Source organism: Lepisosteus oculatus, chromosome 20, assembly GCF_040954835.1.
Source record: "Lepisosteus oculatus isolate fLepOcu1 chromosome 20, fLepOcu1.hap2, whole genome shotgun sequence".
NCBI lineage: Eukaryota > Metazoa > Chordata > Actinopteri > Semionotiformes > Lepisosteidae > Lepisosteus > Lepisosteus oculatus.
In genome coordinates, this window is record NC_090715.1 from 3,564,195 (window position 1) to 3,580,858 (window position 16,664).

Below are 16,664 nucleotides of genomic sequence, written 5' to 3' on the forward strand. Positions count from 1 at the left end.
CAAGCGTGGATGTTTTAAAGTCAGTTTAAAACACAAACGCACAGCTAATTGAAATGTTCCTCGACATATTTGGCTTTGGCATCCTGGGTGTTGGAAATTCTTTCTTTCAAAGCATGAGCCCAGAAAACCAGCAAAGGCAGGTGAGGGCATGACTACTGTTCCTTTAAATCGAGAGCATTCTGGGCTTCTGCTGCTGATAAGGTTCATGGCAGAGTCTGCCATTTCAATTGTACTTATCTACCTCAGGCCCATGCTGCCTCCTGTTGTGCCTTAATGCAGCAAAAAGGTCAAAACCACAAACTTTCTTCAAATTTGTTTAACTAATAAAAGTCAAACTGGCCAGCCACAAACAACAGTGTAATTGCTGCCAATATGCGGCACTAATCTGATTGTGGAGAAGAAAGAGTTTTTGGTTAGCCTCTTCATATCAAGTATTTTTTTTTGCTCATAATCCAATTGCTGCACATTAATCCATGTGACTGGAAAGCTAAAAGCTTTCCCTTTGAAAAATCTGACTTTTTACATTAGGAGGAAACCAGAGTGTATCTTTATTACTAAAAAGTGAAGAGAGTGTTTTTTCGACATCTTCTACAGACTGGGAGACTGTAAAAACTGGCATTTTAAGGTTAATGATCAAGAATATGCTCTGGCTCTCTGGCAGATGATTACCTCCTGACTTTATAATCCTCTACTTACAGTGGTAATACACGATCCTTCATAGAATTCCACTCATGCAAACCTATAGCCACAGCTGACTATAGGGAAGTAAGGCACTGAGGGACAGCCTACAAGCTCATAGGCATGCAATGAATAGAAAACTGGCCACCTTCATTTTGGGGCAGACCCTCTGGGGGACAAACTGAAGAAATCAATGTCTCCTGCGTGTTTCTGGGAGGTGAAAGGAAGGCAGAGCATCAAGTAAATACCACCCAAATTAAATATGTGCAACCTCCACACAGACAGACACCTAAGATGGCCTCCCTGCTACCCATCATGAAGATTAACATAGACATTTGACTTTGTGTTTACAGTGGCAAGGCTCTTTTCCAACTAAAACAGCCTGCTTTACTTTAATAGTTTATTTTTGCAGGTTTCAATATTTTGTGCTATACCTCATGATAAATGGAGAGCTTAGTTCTGAAACTAGCTTTATAAACACCCTGTTGTGTGAGAGCTAGATGAGAATGCCATAAAGCAGGACACTGATTACAAGGGGTTTTGTAGAATCTGGAAATGAACATAGAGCCAAACATCAAGAGCAATGCTAACATTTTCTTCCACCATCCTTATACCCCTTTCAAGAAAGAACTGTGAATACTTCTGCTGTAAATTCCAAAAATTGTTAAGGGTTAACAGCAGCAGTCTGTACGTTGTGCACTTGAGTGGCCTGAGCCTGTGAAGCAACTGAGAAGAAGAAGACCTGTGTGCAGAGTTCATGAATCTCCTCCTTCTCTTGGTCAGCTTCCAAGTGAGGCTTCCAATTAAACCTTGAACTCCAGAAGAGGTTACGCCTTTAATCATTTGTGGTTTCTGAGTACTATTTCTCTTTTGATTTCAGGATGACTGTGCATCAGAACTCCTAAGGGACCCGCTGCCTCGTATGGGAATGAGAGCAGGAGAAAAACCTCTTGAGGATCTCTTCCACTCTAAGGAGACAGGAAGCTCTTGTTGACAGTCTCGATGACATTGCATTGATCAGCAAGGCAGGTTAGTTAAAAGAGCAATCACAAAGAGGGTCTCCAGCTGTACTAAATGTAATGATATACATTGTGATGATATACCGGCTAACTGTCGCTCTCCTCACTCTCTCTCTCTTCTGATCCATTATAATAAGTCAGGAGGAGTGCAGTGATGAAATGAATGTTCTACCTGAAAGAAAAGTATGAGCAGACCCAGCATCTGGTGAGCTCACTCTTTCCTGGTAATGCAGTCTGCTCCGAAACTGCTCACAGATTCGTTTTCAAAGATCAAAGCCCTGAGCTGGGGAGCTCTTGATCTGTTTCATCCCCTTGCCTCCGTTATGTCAGTTTTGAGGTTCAGATTGCCGAACCAAACTGAGGTGTGCACCAAAGCCAGTGCCTCCTACACGCCACTTTGAATCATCTCCTCCTGCTTGATGTGCCTCAAATTCTCCCACACTGGCGGACGATTGTGCAAACATCACCAGCAACGGAAAGAGAAATCTACATCAAGACTGTGTCACTATTTCACTTGAGAATGTGTTGTTTGTTGAAACAGGAATTATAGTCGTCAAAGAGGAATGTGTCACCCGAGTCATTTTAACACCTCAACTCACACAACACATGCAGGACTGAGCTGGTAAATGAGCAAAACCCAAGCCAGTTCCTGTCTCTGGCTGCAGAGAGAGAGCTCAAGTCACAGCCCATCTCCTGTCTCAGTGCCCTGGGGAAGTCAGGCACCAATGGTATTTTTAAGTGCAGTAAATACTCCCTGCGGTTATTTTAGTTGGAAACGGGAAGAAAGCAAAACAAAAGATAAGATGGTCCAATATTTTCCAGACCTGATAAAATAGATTACCTGGTCCCTAACTCATAGCAGATGATGCCCAAATCTGAGTACTGATTTTTTTTCCTTTTCATTTTTCTTGTTTCGCCCTTTTTTCCAACCTGCTTTCTAAATCAAACAGTCATATAAGGTAAAAACCTGTACTGCTCTTACAGGGCAGCACTGTCACTTCACAGCTCAGAGCTGTCAGGACAACCTCTCATCTGAATATTTTTCCTATCTTCGGGATTTTCAGAGCTGCAGGACTGCGATATTGTATTGCTGTCAAGGTGCCAGATGTTTTTGACAGTTCTGTGAGGCAGCAGTGAAACTCCTGCTATCTCTATAATAAAATAACAGGCAGAATGCTGGAGTAGTGCAGGTTAGGGATATTATCCAGATGTTCTCTTTTCCTCTGCTTAAGGGTAGCAGATGTCTTGTGAAAGTAATTTTTGTTGCAAATGACGCAGAACCAATTCAGTTATGCAAGTCCTGCTTTCGTTGATTTCTTCTTTTTAATTATCCGATGTGAATCTCAAGAGTTCTGTAACTTCCCAAAGCCAGCACTGGAATGTAATGCATCGAGAGAGGTGTATGTGTGTTAGCTCCATGATACGCAGAGATGCAGGAAGCTGTATGTGAAATCTTGGCAAAGTGAAGAAATGTCTAAGGTCTTTTCAGTTTAAAGGCTTGCCCAAACCATAAAATTATTCTTTATCTCCCAATTTCTCCTTTGTTTTGAATATTGACTTTCCAAACAATGCTTTTTCTGAATATGTCAATAACACCACCCACCCAAGCACACAGTGGCACAAAATACCTATAGATTTAAACTGCCGAGTCTTAAAAGCACCAGTGGTGTCACCCTGGGGATGTCCTGACGTTCAAGCTCAATGGCAAATAAGGGTCCAGGTGGCCACAGTTTCAAAGCCACAACCATGGGCACTGCGAACACAGTTTGAAGTCTGCAGTCTACCCTTTTAACAACAATTCACATTTCTGTTCTAATTTTGGCTTCCTAGGGTCTGGAACACATCTATAAACTAACACTTTGAACTTTCACAGTTGTTTTGCTAGCTCATTTATTATAATAGAATAGGAATTCACTTTAATAAGAAAATAGCTGAAAATGGACACAATCCATCGAAATTAAGAGAGTCTGCATGCATATTAACACTGAATTTGTATCACTTAATGTCCCATCCTACAGGACACTGAATTTACTTTTCTGGTTTTGACTTAATCCATCTACTAACTGCTTCTTGCAATTCAGGGTGGCGGGGGAGCTGGAACCTATCCCAGCAAGCAGTTTTGATTTAATTTCTGGTCAAATGTTTTATTTCCAAAAACTAAGCATGTTTAACCCACTCCTGCCCTTTCTCTGTGCCTTTAATATAGAGATTCGCCAGTAAGTCAGGTGGAATTCAGGAATTCTGTCATAGCATCAGAATTTGGCACCAATAAGGTCAACCAAACCATTTTTCCTCCCATTACAATGACTATTCTATGACAACTATTGCCTCACCCACTTGCTTTAACAGTGAGACAAAGAGTTAATGGAAAGACAGGACAAACCCACTTAACATAACTCGTAACCAAAGCGTTCAGTTTGCTAACTACAATATATTTTGAGAACCTATTCCACCACCGTTACACTATACCCAGAGGATCACAATAATCTGATATATCCTCTTTGTTTTTGTATTTTACCCTAGGAGGCAAAAGCTTAAAAATAAAATCAATTTGACAAATGTGTTCTTCAGAAGAGGCGTTCCTGGGATTGTTTTGGAATCTTGAGAAGGTTCCTGAAGGAGTTCCAGGGCTGCTAAAACATCAACAGAAGGGAGAGGAAGCACAAAATGGCGGCAGACGTGACAGCACTGCGCTGATATATGGTAGCGATGGTGCTCAGTGCCAAGGTCACAGGGGCAGAGCGGAGGGGCTGCAGAGCAGGCCTCGGGTCCAGCACCAGCCTGCTGAGGCACGGCTCCAAGTGTCTGTTTATACTGCTGTGAATCGCGTCATTTGATACCTCCGATAAAGTCTCTGTTATTTCTGTAAATTCCTCACGGGTGACTTGATGTCAAATCCGATCTTCCAGCTTTATGACCGAGTGGCTGCCTGTTTAACGAGACTGGGATATGGACAAAATACACCTTGAGCCCGCATTCTTTTCCTTTTTCCTGGACCCTGACTTCAATTCCAGGATGCTATCTGCATGGAGTTTGTATGTTCTCTCTGTGTTTGTCAGGGTTTCCTTCCAAAGTCCAAAGTCAGACTTTTAAGTTAATTTTGTTCAGCAAAGTTTCATATTTTGTTTCCTAAAATGAGACATTAGATTCACCAGTTGGTTTTCATTAGATGCTCGTATAATTTAGGATGACAGATGGAGAGGCTCCCCCAACCCGTCCTTTGAGCCCCTGCTCTTTTGATGGGCTACAGGCTCCAAAGCAACAGAGCTTCGGATCCCGTTGGAGGAGAGGTGTGTCCCCCATGATATCACCTCAAGTCCGCAGGCACCTTGCAAGTCATCAGAGACTGTTTAGCTTGGATCTGAGATGACCTGAGCCAATTCATTCCATCCCTCCACCAATTGTGTGCCACCTTCTAGGGAGTCTCAGTCTCATTGTGAGGGGAGTTCGGTTGGTTGAGATGCCTATGGAACCATATACAGGTAATTGGGTATTAGTTTTATTAGAGATATCAGCCCAAATATGTGCTCTTAACATTTGTCCTGATCTTTGTAATAGCCTAAAAACCAATCCTGGGTCACACTCGTGATGTAACCCAGGATTGAACTCCACACATCTGAATCAAAAAAGCTCAGACTGCACAGCACAGAGTATTTTTGCAGACCCCTCAGGAACAGCCTGATTCGGGGCTTTGTGAAAGTGCTTGCCTATTATTTTTGGAACTGAACACATAATTAGCCCTTGGCCAGAATGCGTCTTTCTGTGATTAAGGATTCCGTGAGTTCAAGTGTGAAACACTGAACAATAAGATACAGACTCCCATTACAGACGTTTCTTTTAACTATATGTCAGTGTAGGAAATAAGGCATTTTTCCTCCGACATGGTTTCAGTTCGGTGGGATATTCACCTGGGGCCTACACACAGGCTTTACAGCAGATAATGACATCATGAGTCACTCAAACAGCAGCTCCAGTTCCACAGCATAACTGAGGAGAACAATGACATTATTCCAGGTCACACTCAGGTTAGTGCTCCTCTCTGAGAAAGTGGAGATTAGAAAATCTCCAAATGTTGAGTGATGAGATACACAGCAGATAGAGAATCTTTAAAGAGCTTATTATCATGACACACACACATGGCTGGTTTCAATCTGATTTTAGAAACTTGGCCAGTCAGGTGTATAAACAGAAACATCCTTAGACTGTTTATTATCCAGATCTGGATATGGTGTTGTGAGAATAAATTGTACAGAATAAATAACTGCTGATCCAGTTTCAGACTTTTTGAGAATATTAGGTGCCACAGCCAGTGCTCGCTCATTATGTAGTCTCTAAAGAGTTTGATATTTAATGACTTACATTTCAATACGATGATGTCAGTATGTAACCAATCCTTCATTTCAATTATGTTACACATTCCCTGGTCCCATCAGCAGTTGTGAAACTGTAAACTCCCTGAGTGCTTATTGCTTTTGTGTCTGTTTTTCACTGGACCTCACCTGAACTCTTTCAATTGTTGTAAAGACAGTCAGTCCCTTTTAATATCATTTAATCAAAATAGGAAAATTAATCTTCAACAGCTTACAACCCAAAGGGACTACGTTTAGTTGAAGAAGAGACCCAGAATGTAATTCTATTTGTATTTTGTTCCAGATTTGAAATCTAAAGAGAATTAGATTACAACAGCAAACCCCCTCTGAAATTAGCAGAAACAAGCAATGATAACATTCAGTTCTGAACAGCATCACCCACAGACCTCCAGAGTTCAGTTCTAGTTTCTGAACATCAAAAACAGACAAAGAGCCTTTAGAAAAGCTCCAGTCCTCCAGCAGGGTCTGTCCTGATATCAGAGATAGGGAGCTACAGTACGTCTTATGGCATCCTCTCTCCTCAAAAGGCCTGCATGGTTCAAGACTGCAGCACCAGAATACAAAGATATCTCAGTTCCCAGTCTTGCCCTTTCTGCAGAGGATCTCTGAGGCTGAACAGGCAGAGCAATCATGTGGAGATTCTTTGCTCAAGACACTGATCAAACTCCCTTCACCCAAGTGCAGCTTTGGACACCAATTTACTCGTGACGGTATTTTATTTTTTGCATAAAAGAAATCAATGAAATGAAGAAAACATTATTTTGAAAGGATAAGTTGTGATTTCTTAATTTGGTGGCAAATGCACCTGTTAAAAATATGTAAATGCTCTAAGATATTTTTACAGATACTTTACTTATACAGTACATGCCATATACAGTATAATATACATTTACCTTACATGCTATAGATATTTCAATAGGTTTTTGCATTAGATGCTGTCAATGTCACTATCATGCAAAAGCCTTAATCAGGACATGACAAGTCTGTTTTACTTTATCAATGCTTTATGTTTTATAATTTTCTATTTATCATATTTCTATGTTCTTTTATCATATTGCTGCACTTTTATTGCACTTTGCCCACAGTATACCACACAGATCTTTACTGTCTGAGAGAAATGATAGGTACTCACTCTGCCAGCACAGATGTCGGATCTAAGCAGCAGACGTATAAAAAGGACCAGAACAAGTTAATCACAAATTATTATTAATTATTAATATCCCAAATTACCAGCAATTATGAAGTATAGAGGTATTCCAATAATAGTTCAAAGTAGGAGTGGGAAACTAGTGGGAAACCACTGATACTTTCAACTTCCCACCTGGGGAGGTATCAGACTAAATGAGAGAAACTGTATGTTTAATAATAGTAATCCTTGATTTAACCTTATGAGTCAGCTAAGAGCAGAATCTCTTTTGCTGTTATGATCTGAGCAAGAGTATCACACGTCAATGTGAAACAGTGGGCAAGGCATGGAAAGAAGAGAACAACCAATAAAAAGAAAACATAACAGGACAGAACATAACGGAGTGACAACGTGTTAACAACTGTACAGCACATCCCTGAGAACGCCCTTGGCCAGGAAGTGGAATAGTTTCTGTTCGCATGGTCAGCATGGTCACTTGCTCTAATGGTGAAGCATAGAGAAAAACATGGGAACAAAATCGTCAAAGCGAGGTAAATGTGTAATATAGCTGTAGGTCTGGAAGTCCATGTAACAGCCTTAAACATTCTGGCTAATGGACTGGGATAATCCTTTGCAGGCCAGCAGGGAATGAATTCAGTGTCCCAATGTTTCAATCAGCAGTCATTCAACAACTCCTGCTGTAACTAATTGATGTTTAAACTAATGAGATGTTTTGTCAACTTTTGACAAGCACTGCAGAGATGCACAGACTCTGAGCACCAATTGGAGGGCATCTGACTGCAGACTGGCAGGCACCCAGGAAGTTACCGGGGTCTGCATTTTGCTGAAAGCTTTGGTCGACTGAGCCTAACCCCAACACCTGTGGTTTAAGGACATTCTCAATATGGATTTGTGCCGCAAGAGCCTGCTTTCAAGCAACTCGGTAAAAAATGAAAAATCAAGGCTTCTCTAGAGAGACACTGAAAGTTCCCAGAGAGGGGTACAGCTGTCACTGTACACTGAAATGTAGTGTAGTGTGGTCAACACTGAAAACTTAGCAGAAACAATAGAAAAAAACAAAGTAGAAGCAATAGGATAGTTGCTTGTGAAAATTAGGTACAAACCTGGCAAAAGTGGACAATGGTTAGCTTTAATGGAGCCATCTGTCCTATCTTGTTCTGTCCTCTCTGGGATTAGGGGAAATATTTGAGAAAATAACCTTCTGTGTGTCTAAAGCATATCAAAGCCCTCTTCCTACATCAGGTGCTCAGACTTCATGTTGGCTGCACACCCCGCTGTGGCATTTAAATTTCATGTGGCCATCTTATCATGCAACATGACATGTAGTCAAGGAGAGACATTTATGGGGTGCTCTATTACTGCCGGAAAGAAATAAAAAGCACGGGAGATTGTTACATTTCGTTCCCTTAAATGAAACCTAAGCTGGTCTTCGTCACTTTAATTAAAACATCTGGAGCTTAACTGCTAAACAAATAAAGTACCAGGCGTTTATTGACTGCTGTGAAGTCATCTCAGTTTCCAGAGGCATGGTCTTAAAATGGAGGGGAAGAGGTCCCACAGTTGGTGTATGTCTAGACATGGAGTGCCAGAGACAAGTCCAGAGAGCACAGAACATAAAATTATTGGGGTTGAGGAGAGTTCCCACATAGACTGCATTAGCATTCCCTCTTCTTACAGCAACAACAGCCAATTTAATCTCAGAATTCAACAGCTACTTTCATTTCTTTGGTATGTATTTGGGTAATCGTACTTTTGACAACCTGGAAGTAAAGGATGGATACATACTAGGAATTATTTTAGTTACCAGTAAGAAAACTATCACGAGACAGTAATTTACTAAAGATCCTACAACAGCACAACACTGGATCAATATTTTGAAGGAGATTTATATAATGAAAAAGATTACCTTTTCTCTCAGGTTACAAGCAGAAAGGTTTAGCAAATACTGGCATGTCTGGATTGGCTTTGTGACCCCCTTGAGACCTGATTTTGTTCTGTGAAAGAGGATGAAGTGGTTGGTTGGTTGGTTGTTGTGTTTTTACTGACTGTATTTCAATATGTCACCTCCTATCTATCTATGCTGGCATGATGTGAATAGTTAATCAAATTAAAAACATATAATCATGAAAAGAAAGATGAAAGTGGTAAATTATTTTACTTTGTATATGTTGTATCTGTAAATTCTTTCATCATTAAATAAAAAGTTAAGAAAAGAATTCAACAGCTACTTAAAGGCAGACCAGGGCAAACAGCACCAAGTGTATTCAGTCCTTGGCAAGTAGGAGAGTTGGAGATATTTATCTTTGCGTGTATAGCACGCAGGCTTCCTATTGCAACTGTTTTTTGTTTATTTTATTGCAGCTTGTTTGTCTTTTAAAATCTCGTTTACATCACTCAGAGCCCTTTGTGGTTGTTTTGTTAATGGCTGATTCCCGGGCGGTGCCGACATCCATCAGCGTCGGTTGTCACGGAGCGGTTTCTCATGCGCTGGAATTGTTTGGGGTATTTGCTTGTTGTTCTGCATTGTAGTTAAGGTAAAAAAACAACAACAACAAAGTTCTATCTTTTGCGGTTTGTAAGGATGTCTTTAGATGTCTAGGTACGCTCTGAGACAAGAGTAGAGACCCACCCAGCAGGTCTCCGCTGCTTGTGGTGGAGTCTTTGTGCAGCTGGAGCTCCAGACCAGTCTAATTCCTTTATAACACTGGGGATTTGAAGGAATTTAAATGTGACACAGAAGACTTTATGGTGTAATTCTGATGTAATTAGAATTAAACTAATCTGATGGGATCTTTGTATACAGGAAAGCTATTTGTGTCACAGGTCATCAAGTGAGTTTTTTAAAAACATGAATAAATCACTACTGCAAAGTAAAAACTTGACTTTTTAATGTAACAGTAAACTGTTTCCTTCACCACGCTGGCACAATTTCTCGAGTGCAGTTCATTTCTCCTTATTTCACACTGTTATTGTGCAGTATGTCATTTCTGTTGATAAAAATAAATAATAATACTGTAACTGACTTTTCACATGTTCACTTCATGTGTAACTTTATTGTTGTTTCTCATCTTTGTAATCTTCATCTTTGTCTCTGCCAAGCCTTTTTTTCTGAGATTCCAGAGCCAATTAAAAAAGCAAAGCGAAATAAATAAATCTTCTTTTATTGCCCACTTCCATCTGCTTTCACACGTTGATAATTTCTCACAAAGAGAACATTCCCTGGAACTCCGTCACAGATCTGATCCGTCCTCAATCAGATTAGAATTGGGAGATCTCGATAATCTCCTTTGATGTGGAAGACTGTCACACTGAATCTTCTCTTCCTTTGTAAGATGAGCAATAACCTTTTAACTGTGTAATTAAAATAAATGCGTTGAAAAAAAAAGACATTTTCACCAAACCTGTAAATCATGTTAACCTTAATCCAGAGTGAAAGCGATCCTTCGTATTCAAAAGTAACAAAAGGGTTTTCAAAAATCAGGGCTTTGTCTGTATGAGCCAAGAGGGAGTCCTCTGGTACATAACGCACACTTTATGTTATGCACTGTAGATATTTGTTTTTGATGCAATTGCATTAATTAAACTGAGCAAATTATGAACAATGACAATGATGACTGCTGAAATCTGTAAAGATGCAGAAGAAACCTTTAATAAACACAGGAAGATTATATCTACTGCACAAAATAATTTAAACAGATGATCTAGGATTGATTTATACAGCAGGACCCTGATCAAGCTGTTTTGATATAAATAACTTATTTTTCTCTGGCTTAAACCTGTTCGAATGTCCTGAGCAAAGTAAGGGTCAAGACACGAAGAGACTGCCATTTGTCTTCCGACCCTGGGGTTAAGTTCCATTAATCTAATGGATCAAAATGATTTAGCTAATTTAGCTAATGTCCGTTCTGTGCAGAGAGTTAGGGAGATGCAGTGCTACAGATGGTGTTCCGGGTCCCCCAGGTGACACTATCTTTACAATGGAGGGGAGTAAAGCAGAATGATAGAAAATGTTGTTGTATATGCTCAGCATTATCGAAGCTGAAGGCGTAGAAATTTCATGTTGTAATGTTTCCACACACGTGTCTCAGAACAGCAGGCAGTTGCATGCGCTGTAAAGGCTGTCCAAGTGCTGTTATTGTATGCTCTCATCTGGTTTGTACAATAGGCATATTTATCACTCTTTTTCTGGGACAATGACATGGACCGCCTTTGAGTTTCGAATAGATCCTCTTTATGATCTCATTTTAAAACAATGCACTGTGTCTAGAGAAAGAGATGCAAGGCTTTGAAGTTGTACCAGCAGCAGGAAAAGCAAATGATCAAGATTAGTAGCTGTGGTAGCACCAGTGTTAATGAGGGATATTCACCCACTTCCTTGTGTAAAGACTCAGGTGATCTGCACTGTCAGAGAGATGCCAGGCCCACTGTTCAGAGGGCCTGGCTCTTCATCTGTAATATTCATGTGCTCTCCCTCTGGGATCAAGCAGAAATTGAAGACTGTCTTCAATGACAGGTCTATGGCATGCGTCACAACACAGACCATTGTTTGCTTGACAGAGATGGCCTGTTTTTGTCTGCTATACACTATCACAGTGCGATCTGGATCACTTTACCATTATAACAGCTTCAGGGTCATAAAACTAATTGGTCTGACCTAATGAATTCAGAGTAATAGAAATGAAAGAATAAGAGCACTGAGTCTTAATTTAGTGATTAGGAAATGTTTTATTTGCAATTGAGATCAGGTCTTTCAAAATGTATTCATATGTAAATGATCTGTGATCCCAAAACATTAACAAAACTCCTATCCACCTTACCCCCTTCTTTCTGATACAGTTTTTCTGACTACTCCCACACACACTCGATCCCACCTGGAAAGTAAGGAAAGTAAGAGTAACGAAATGACATTTCCCAACAGGGTATCATATTGACTAGATCACAGACTGAAAGGTTAGATTTATGTCTAATTACTGTACATTTACAATGTTATATATGCAGTATGTATTTGGAATGTGATTACAAAGATTTTTCACTGTCTTTAATGAGACTTTCAAGCTCTCTTTCTCAGTTTCCTTCGTTCACTATTGTAATTACCTGACAAGTGGAATTGATTGCGATATGTGTTTTAATAAAGCAGGTTTGCCATTTGATGTTTTTTTTAAACCCCTGTCTTTTTAAATTACCTGTGATGTTTCTCTGCATGCTTTACACTGTCAGTATCATCATCTATCATCTCACATTGCGTGCCCAGGTTATTTTCATGAAAATACCACTGACAGAAGAAGAAAAAGCATCTTGGTCTCACCAGTCTAATTTTTTTCTCCATATGGAGACTTATATTAATATCCAAGATAAATTAATATATAAGTGGGTTGCAGTTGATTTATGCTGATCTTCCCTCTTGCAGAGCATGAGAAAAAGCACAGGAACTCCTGTTCTATGTTTCTTTTCCTTCTTAAGTAGATCCTATCTCTTCTAATCGTATTTCTCCTGATTCATATTCTTGTACTCCCTGTCAGATGGTGAGGGGTAATTGATGTTGCCTCTGACAGCTGCTGTGGATTTCCTGGGAGGGTGGTTTCTATGTGAAATTCCCATTTCTGTCGCTTTCATCTCATTTTCAGTCTCTCGCAATGAAGAACAAAGTTTGGTTGATTCGCCCATGGGATTCCAACCGTTTTTCATATTTATTTTTGTCATATGTTTTCATTTTTTATTTATTTTAAGACTATAAAGTCTCTCCTTTCCTATTGTTCTTGGGCGTTTCTTAAACGTCCAGCAACACAAAACTAAAATTCGTGTGTCAGAGGCTCACAGGTGTGAGAGATGGTCCTTACCACTGACTTTTGTAATACTGTTGTACATTATTCGCAAACAAAAATCTGTTTAGGAAGATGCATAAAACTAGAAATCAAGAATGTGTTTTTTTTTCTTTTTCATTATCCTTCCTGACGATGCATTGCTCAAATCATCACTTTACTTTTCCCAGAATTTACATTACCGATTTCCCAATACGTTCAAGCTAAAAACAGTTTGTTTTAATTCTTTCCAAAGATGCTGTTTGCTTTTTCATTCTTTGTCTGACTCTATGAAGAACAGAGTAAACGACTTACAGGTTTGTTTAGATGTAAAACACTGAGCTTTTTATTAACTTGTGGATTTAACCTTTTTATCTTCCACCATGATTACACTATTTCAAACATTCAGATGTTGATAAGCACAGTTACCTGAAGTCCTATTTTGAAAATGATTATATAAGCTTTATTATAGGACATTGAATGTTTTGTACTAAAAGAGCCCTACTATTCTTTAATGGTTTACCATTTTGTTATGTTTCCAAATTATTTTATCACTTGCAATTCTTTTACATTTTTTACAAACAAATAAATATGTTTGAAAACATGACGGTGCAACATTGTAACATGTTAAGTAACATTGTGTAAAAGAAAAGCTGCAAGTTAACCAGAAAATTACCCAAAAATAACATGACAGCCTTAGTCACTATAACATGAATTCAGAACATTTTATTTATCAGTTTCTTAAAATATTCTTCTTCTGGGAACCTGTGAGCCCTAATCACTTTATGAGAGGACAAAACAGTGTGGTTTTGACTTGAGAATGTTCATTAATGGAGACATGGCTTTAAGATGCCATAAATACAATACCTTTAGTTAACAGACTGTCAAAACAAAACAATAAATCGCATATAAATTAAGACTTCGGTTCACCTTCCCTTTTACCTCAACCAACAAAATACAATTTTCTCTTCTTTAAAAAGGCTCACTATCTCCATAACTCAGTTATATAACCGAGATGTTTATATAATAAGCAGAAAAGCAAATTACCTATGGAGCAGATGCATCAGGAAGAGGCTATCTGAGGTCCCATATCAGGGCTCTTGTATAGTCACAACAGGCCATCTGCTTCAGAACAGCCCGAAAAGCTTAACATGTATAGAAGATAATTAATAATTCCTTGCATTTTCCATAGCTTTTTTTCATCCCAAAGGATCACACAGCTCTTCATATAGGAGGAGGGCCACTCCATCCCCTAGTACAGCACCTGTGCAGGTGGTACTTCACACAAACTGGAGATGTGAAGTTATAACAATCTATTTCAAAATCTACATTTTTACCCCTCATGTTCGCAAATAAGAGGTTATATCTAAGGGTTCAGACGTCTGTTCTCCACATTGAGTCCATTGCTTTTATTTTAGGAATTTCCAGAAGTATCATATCACTGCACTTTTGAAAATGTGTCTTGGTTCTCACTTTGCTTAATTACTCTTTGCACAAAGAACAGGTTGGTGCCGCTTGACTTGATTGGAGTAAATGGTTTATTTCTGTGCCACACAGGCCCTTTTGGAAAGCCTCTGTCCAGTTTTCAAAAGGATTCTTGTGGCATTTTATGCGGGAGTTGTTAACATTCTGTATTAGAAAATGTTGTGCATTGTATATATATTCTGTTTTTTGTTGTTGTTTTAAGACAGATAAATATGTGTTGCTTGCACGAGTAATGACTCAGTAATGATCATTTCAGAGGAAAAAGTCTGAATATGTATATTGTATGTAATAGTGGGAGTAGCCTCTCTTTATAAGAGCACTATGGTTAATTACCATTACAGCTGTTGGATTTGAAAAGCACACAGAAAATTATTAACAATGCTGTGACCTTTAATTGTATTTAAACTAAAGAGCTTCACTCAATATTCATTGAAGGAGCTCGACCCAGCTGAAGGACTGTACAGTTTAATTGCACACCTTCAGGGACATGCAGCCTAACTGCTGTCCTAGAACTTTTTTCCCACACTGTTTCCACACTCTAATGTATATTTAACTCATTCAGTCGTGACAACTGAGTCCCCTTATTAACAATGCAGAAAACAAGTGGGAGGCTTTAGAGTGGTGTTCTCTAAAGCATTAGGGGAGTGAAACCCAAATATCTACCACGCTCCAAAACAGGGTAATCTAGAAATGGAGTGTGGTGATCACTTACAGCTCTTCATATCTGTTTGCAGTTAGACGTGAAGAGCGCACATTTGAAGGTTACTTCAAAAACCTATGTGATTGTATCAGAATAAGGGATGTTTCTTCATTAAGTGGTTGAAGCAGCATGTGTGCATTTGTGCTCTCCTTGCCCCTTGAGAACTGAGTCCTTATGTTGGGGAGAGCGGTGGCTCTGGTGCTCAGGATCTGCCACAGCCTGTGGCTGGAAGGTTGCTGGTTCAAATCCTATGGCTGGCGGAGGAATCCTACTCCGTTGGGCCCCTGAGCAAGGCCCTTCACCCCAGCTGCTCCAGGGGTGCTGTACAATGGCTGAACCTGTGCTCTGACCCCAAGCTTGTCTCCCTTTCTGTGTGTCTGTGTCTCATGGAGAGCAAGCTGGGGTATGCAAAAAGATGAATTCCTAATGCAAGAAATTGTATATGGCTAATAAAAGTGATCTGTTCCGCAAGCTTTGAAGGATCATTCAGCAGCCTTCCCAAATAATGCCATTGGAAGAAGACCGAGTCTGGTGAAATTCCCAGTGTATACAGTCATGTGCATGTCTGTTTTAATTTCCGACATTTTTATGCCCAGCTAAGGCTGAGACTTCATTGGTCAAGAGAATGTTTTACCTTTTTACCTTAAGCGATAGGAGAGGGGTCTTTTCAAAGCAGAGCTGAAACCAGCACTGGGAATTTTAATATCCCTTTAATATAAGAATTACAAACATACTGTACATCTGTCCTCATTAGGGAAACAATAATCGCTCGGATAAATGTACTTGGGTGCAGCAAGAAAAAAGTTGACAGGCAACAAAAGAAAAGCCAATCTTATAATGGCAACCTTTATTGTTCCTCTTTAAATCAGCTTTTGTTAAGCATTTTTCTGGCATTAATTCTCACATTTGTAATCAATTGAATTATTAAGCTGGAGACCTTTTCTTTCCCGTTGAATACATACTGATTTGTCCAGGCCAGTTAATCTGCTAATAAAGAGCCCTTCTGAGCTCCAACAGATTTTTTTCTTTGAACCGAGGGGAAGAGTTGTGCACAGAACTCCAGGCAGGTGGGCACGAAAAGACTGATTCTGCAACTATGAGAACTCCAAAATGACATAGGCGAAGGGAAAAAACAATCCCAATATCTCAAAGTGTTTTTAAGGAGTTCTCATCAGCCCACTAGCAGTAGGCTTTGACCTCTCCATGGTGCGCTGACACTTTGAGACCACTGGGTATGGGTGTTAGATACAGAAGCACTGTGACAGTGCGTGCCTGGGATTGCATAGGTTACATGTATATACACAGGCCAGCATTATAGTCCCAGCAATTAGGCAGAGGCACTGTCACTGCCACACTGCAAACTTCAAAACGTTTCTAACTATAGAAAGCAGAATACCACCCTATAGTCTTATCTTATTAACAGAAAGGAGGTCCTTTGCACTCTCCAATAAACCTACAGTTTACTAA

The 16,664-nt window shown here is 39.7% G+C and overlaps 1 protein-coding gene across 1 annotated transcript in view; it reads left to right on the forward strand.

The window, feature by feature from the left end:
• slc6a2 (solute carrier family 6 member 2) overlaps nucleotides 1-2,497 on the forward strand; it is a 37,031-nt gene extending 34,534 nt beyond the window's left edge. The window contains exons 15-16 of the mRNA XM_015368667.2: nucleotides 1,559-1,707; nucleotides 1,835-2,497. Coding sequence (XP_015224153.1) covers nucleotides 1,559-1,672 — 114 coding nt within the window. The 3' untranslated portion in view covers nucleotides 1,673-1,707; nucleotides 1,835-2,497. The remainder of the gene's footprint in view (nucleotides 1-1,558; nucleotides 1,708-1,834) is intronic.
• The last annotated feature ends 14,167 nt before the right edge of the window (nucleotides 2,498-16,664 follow it).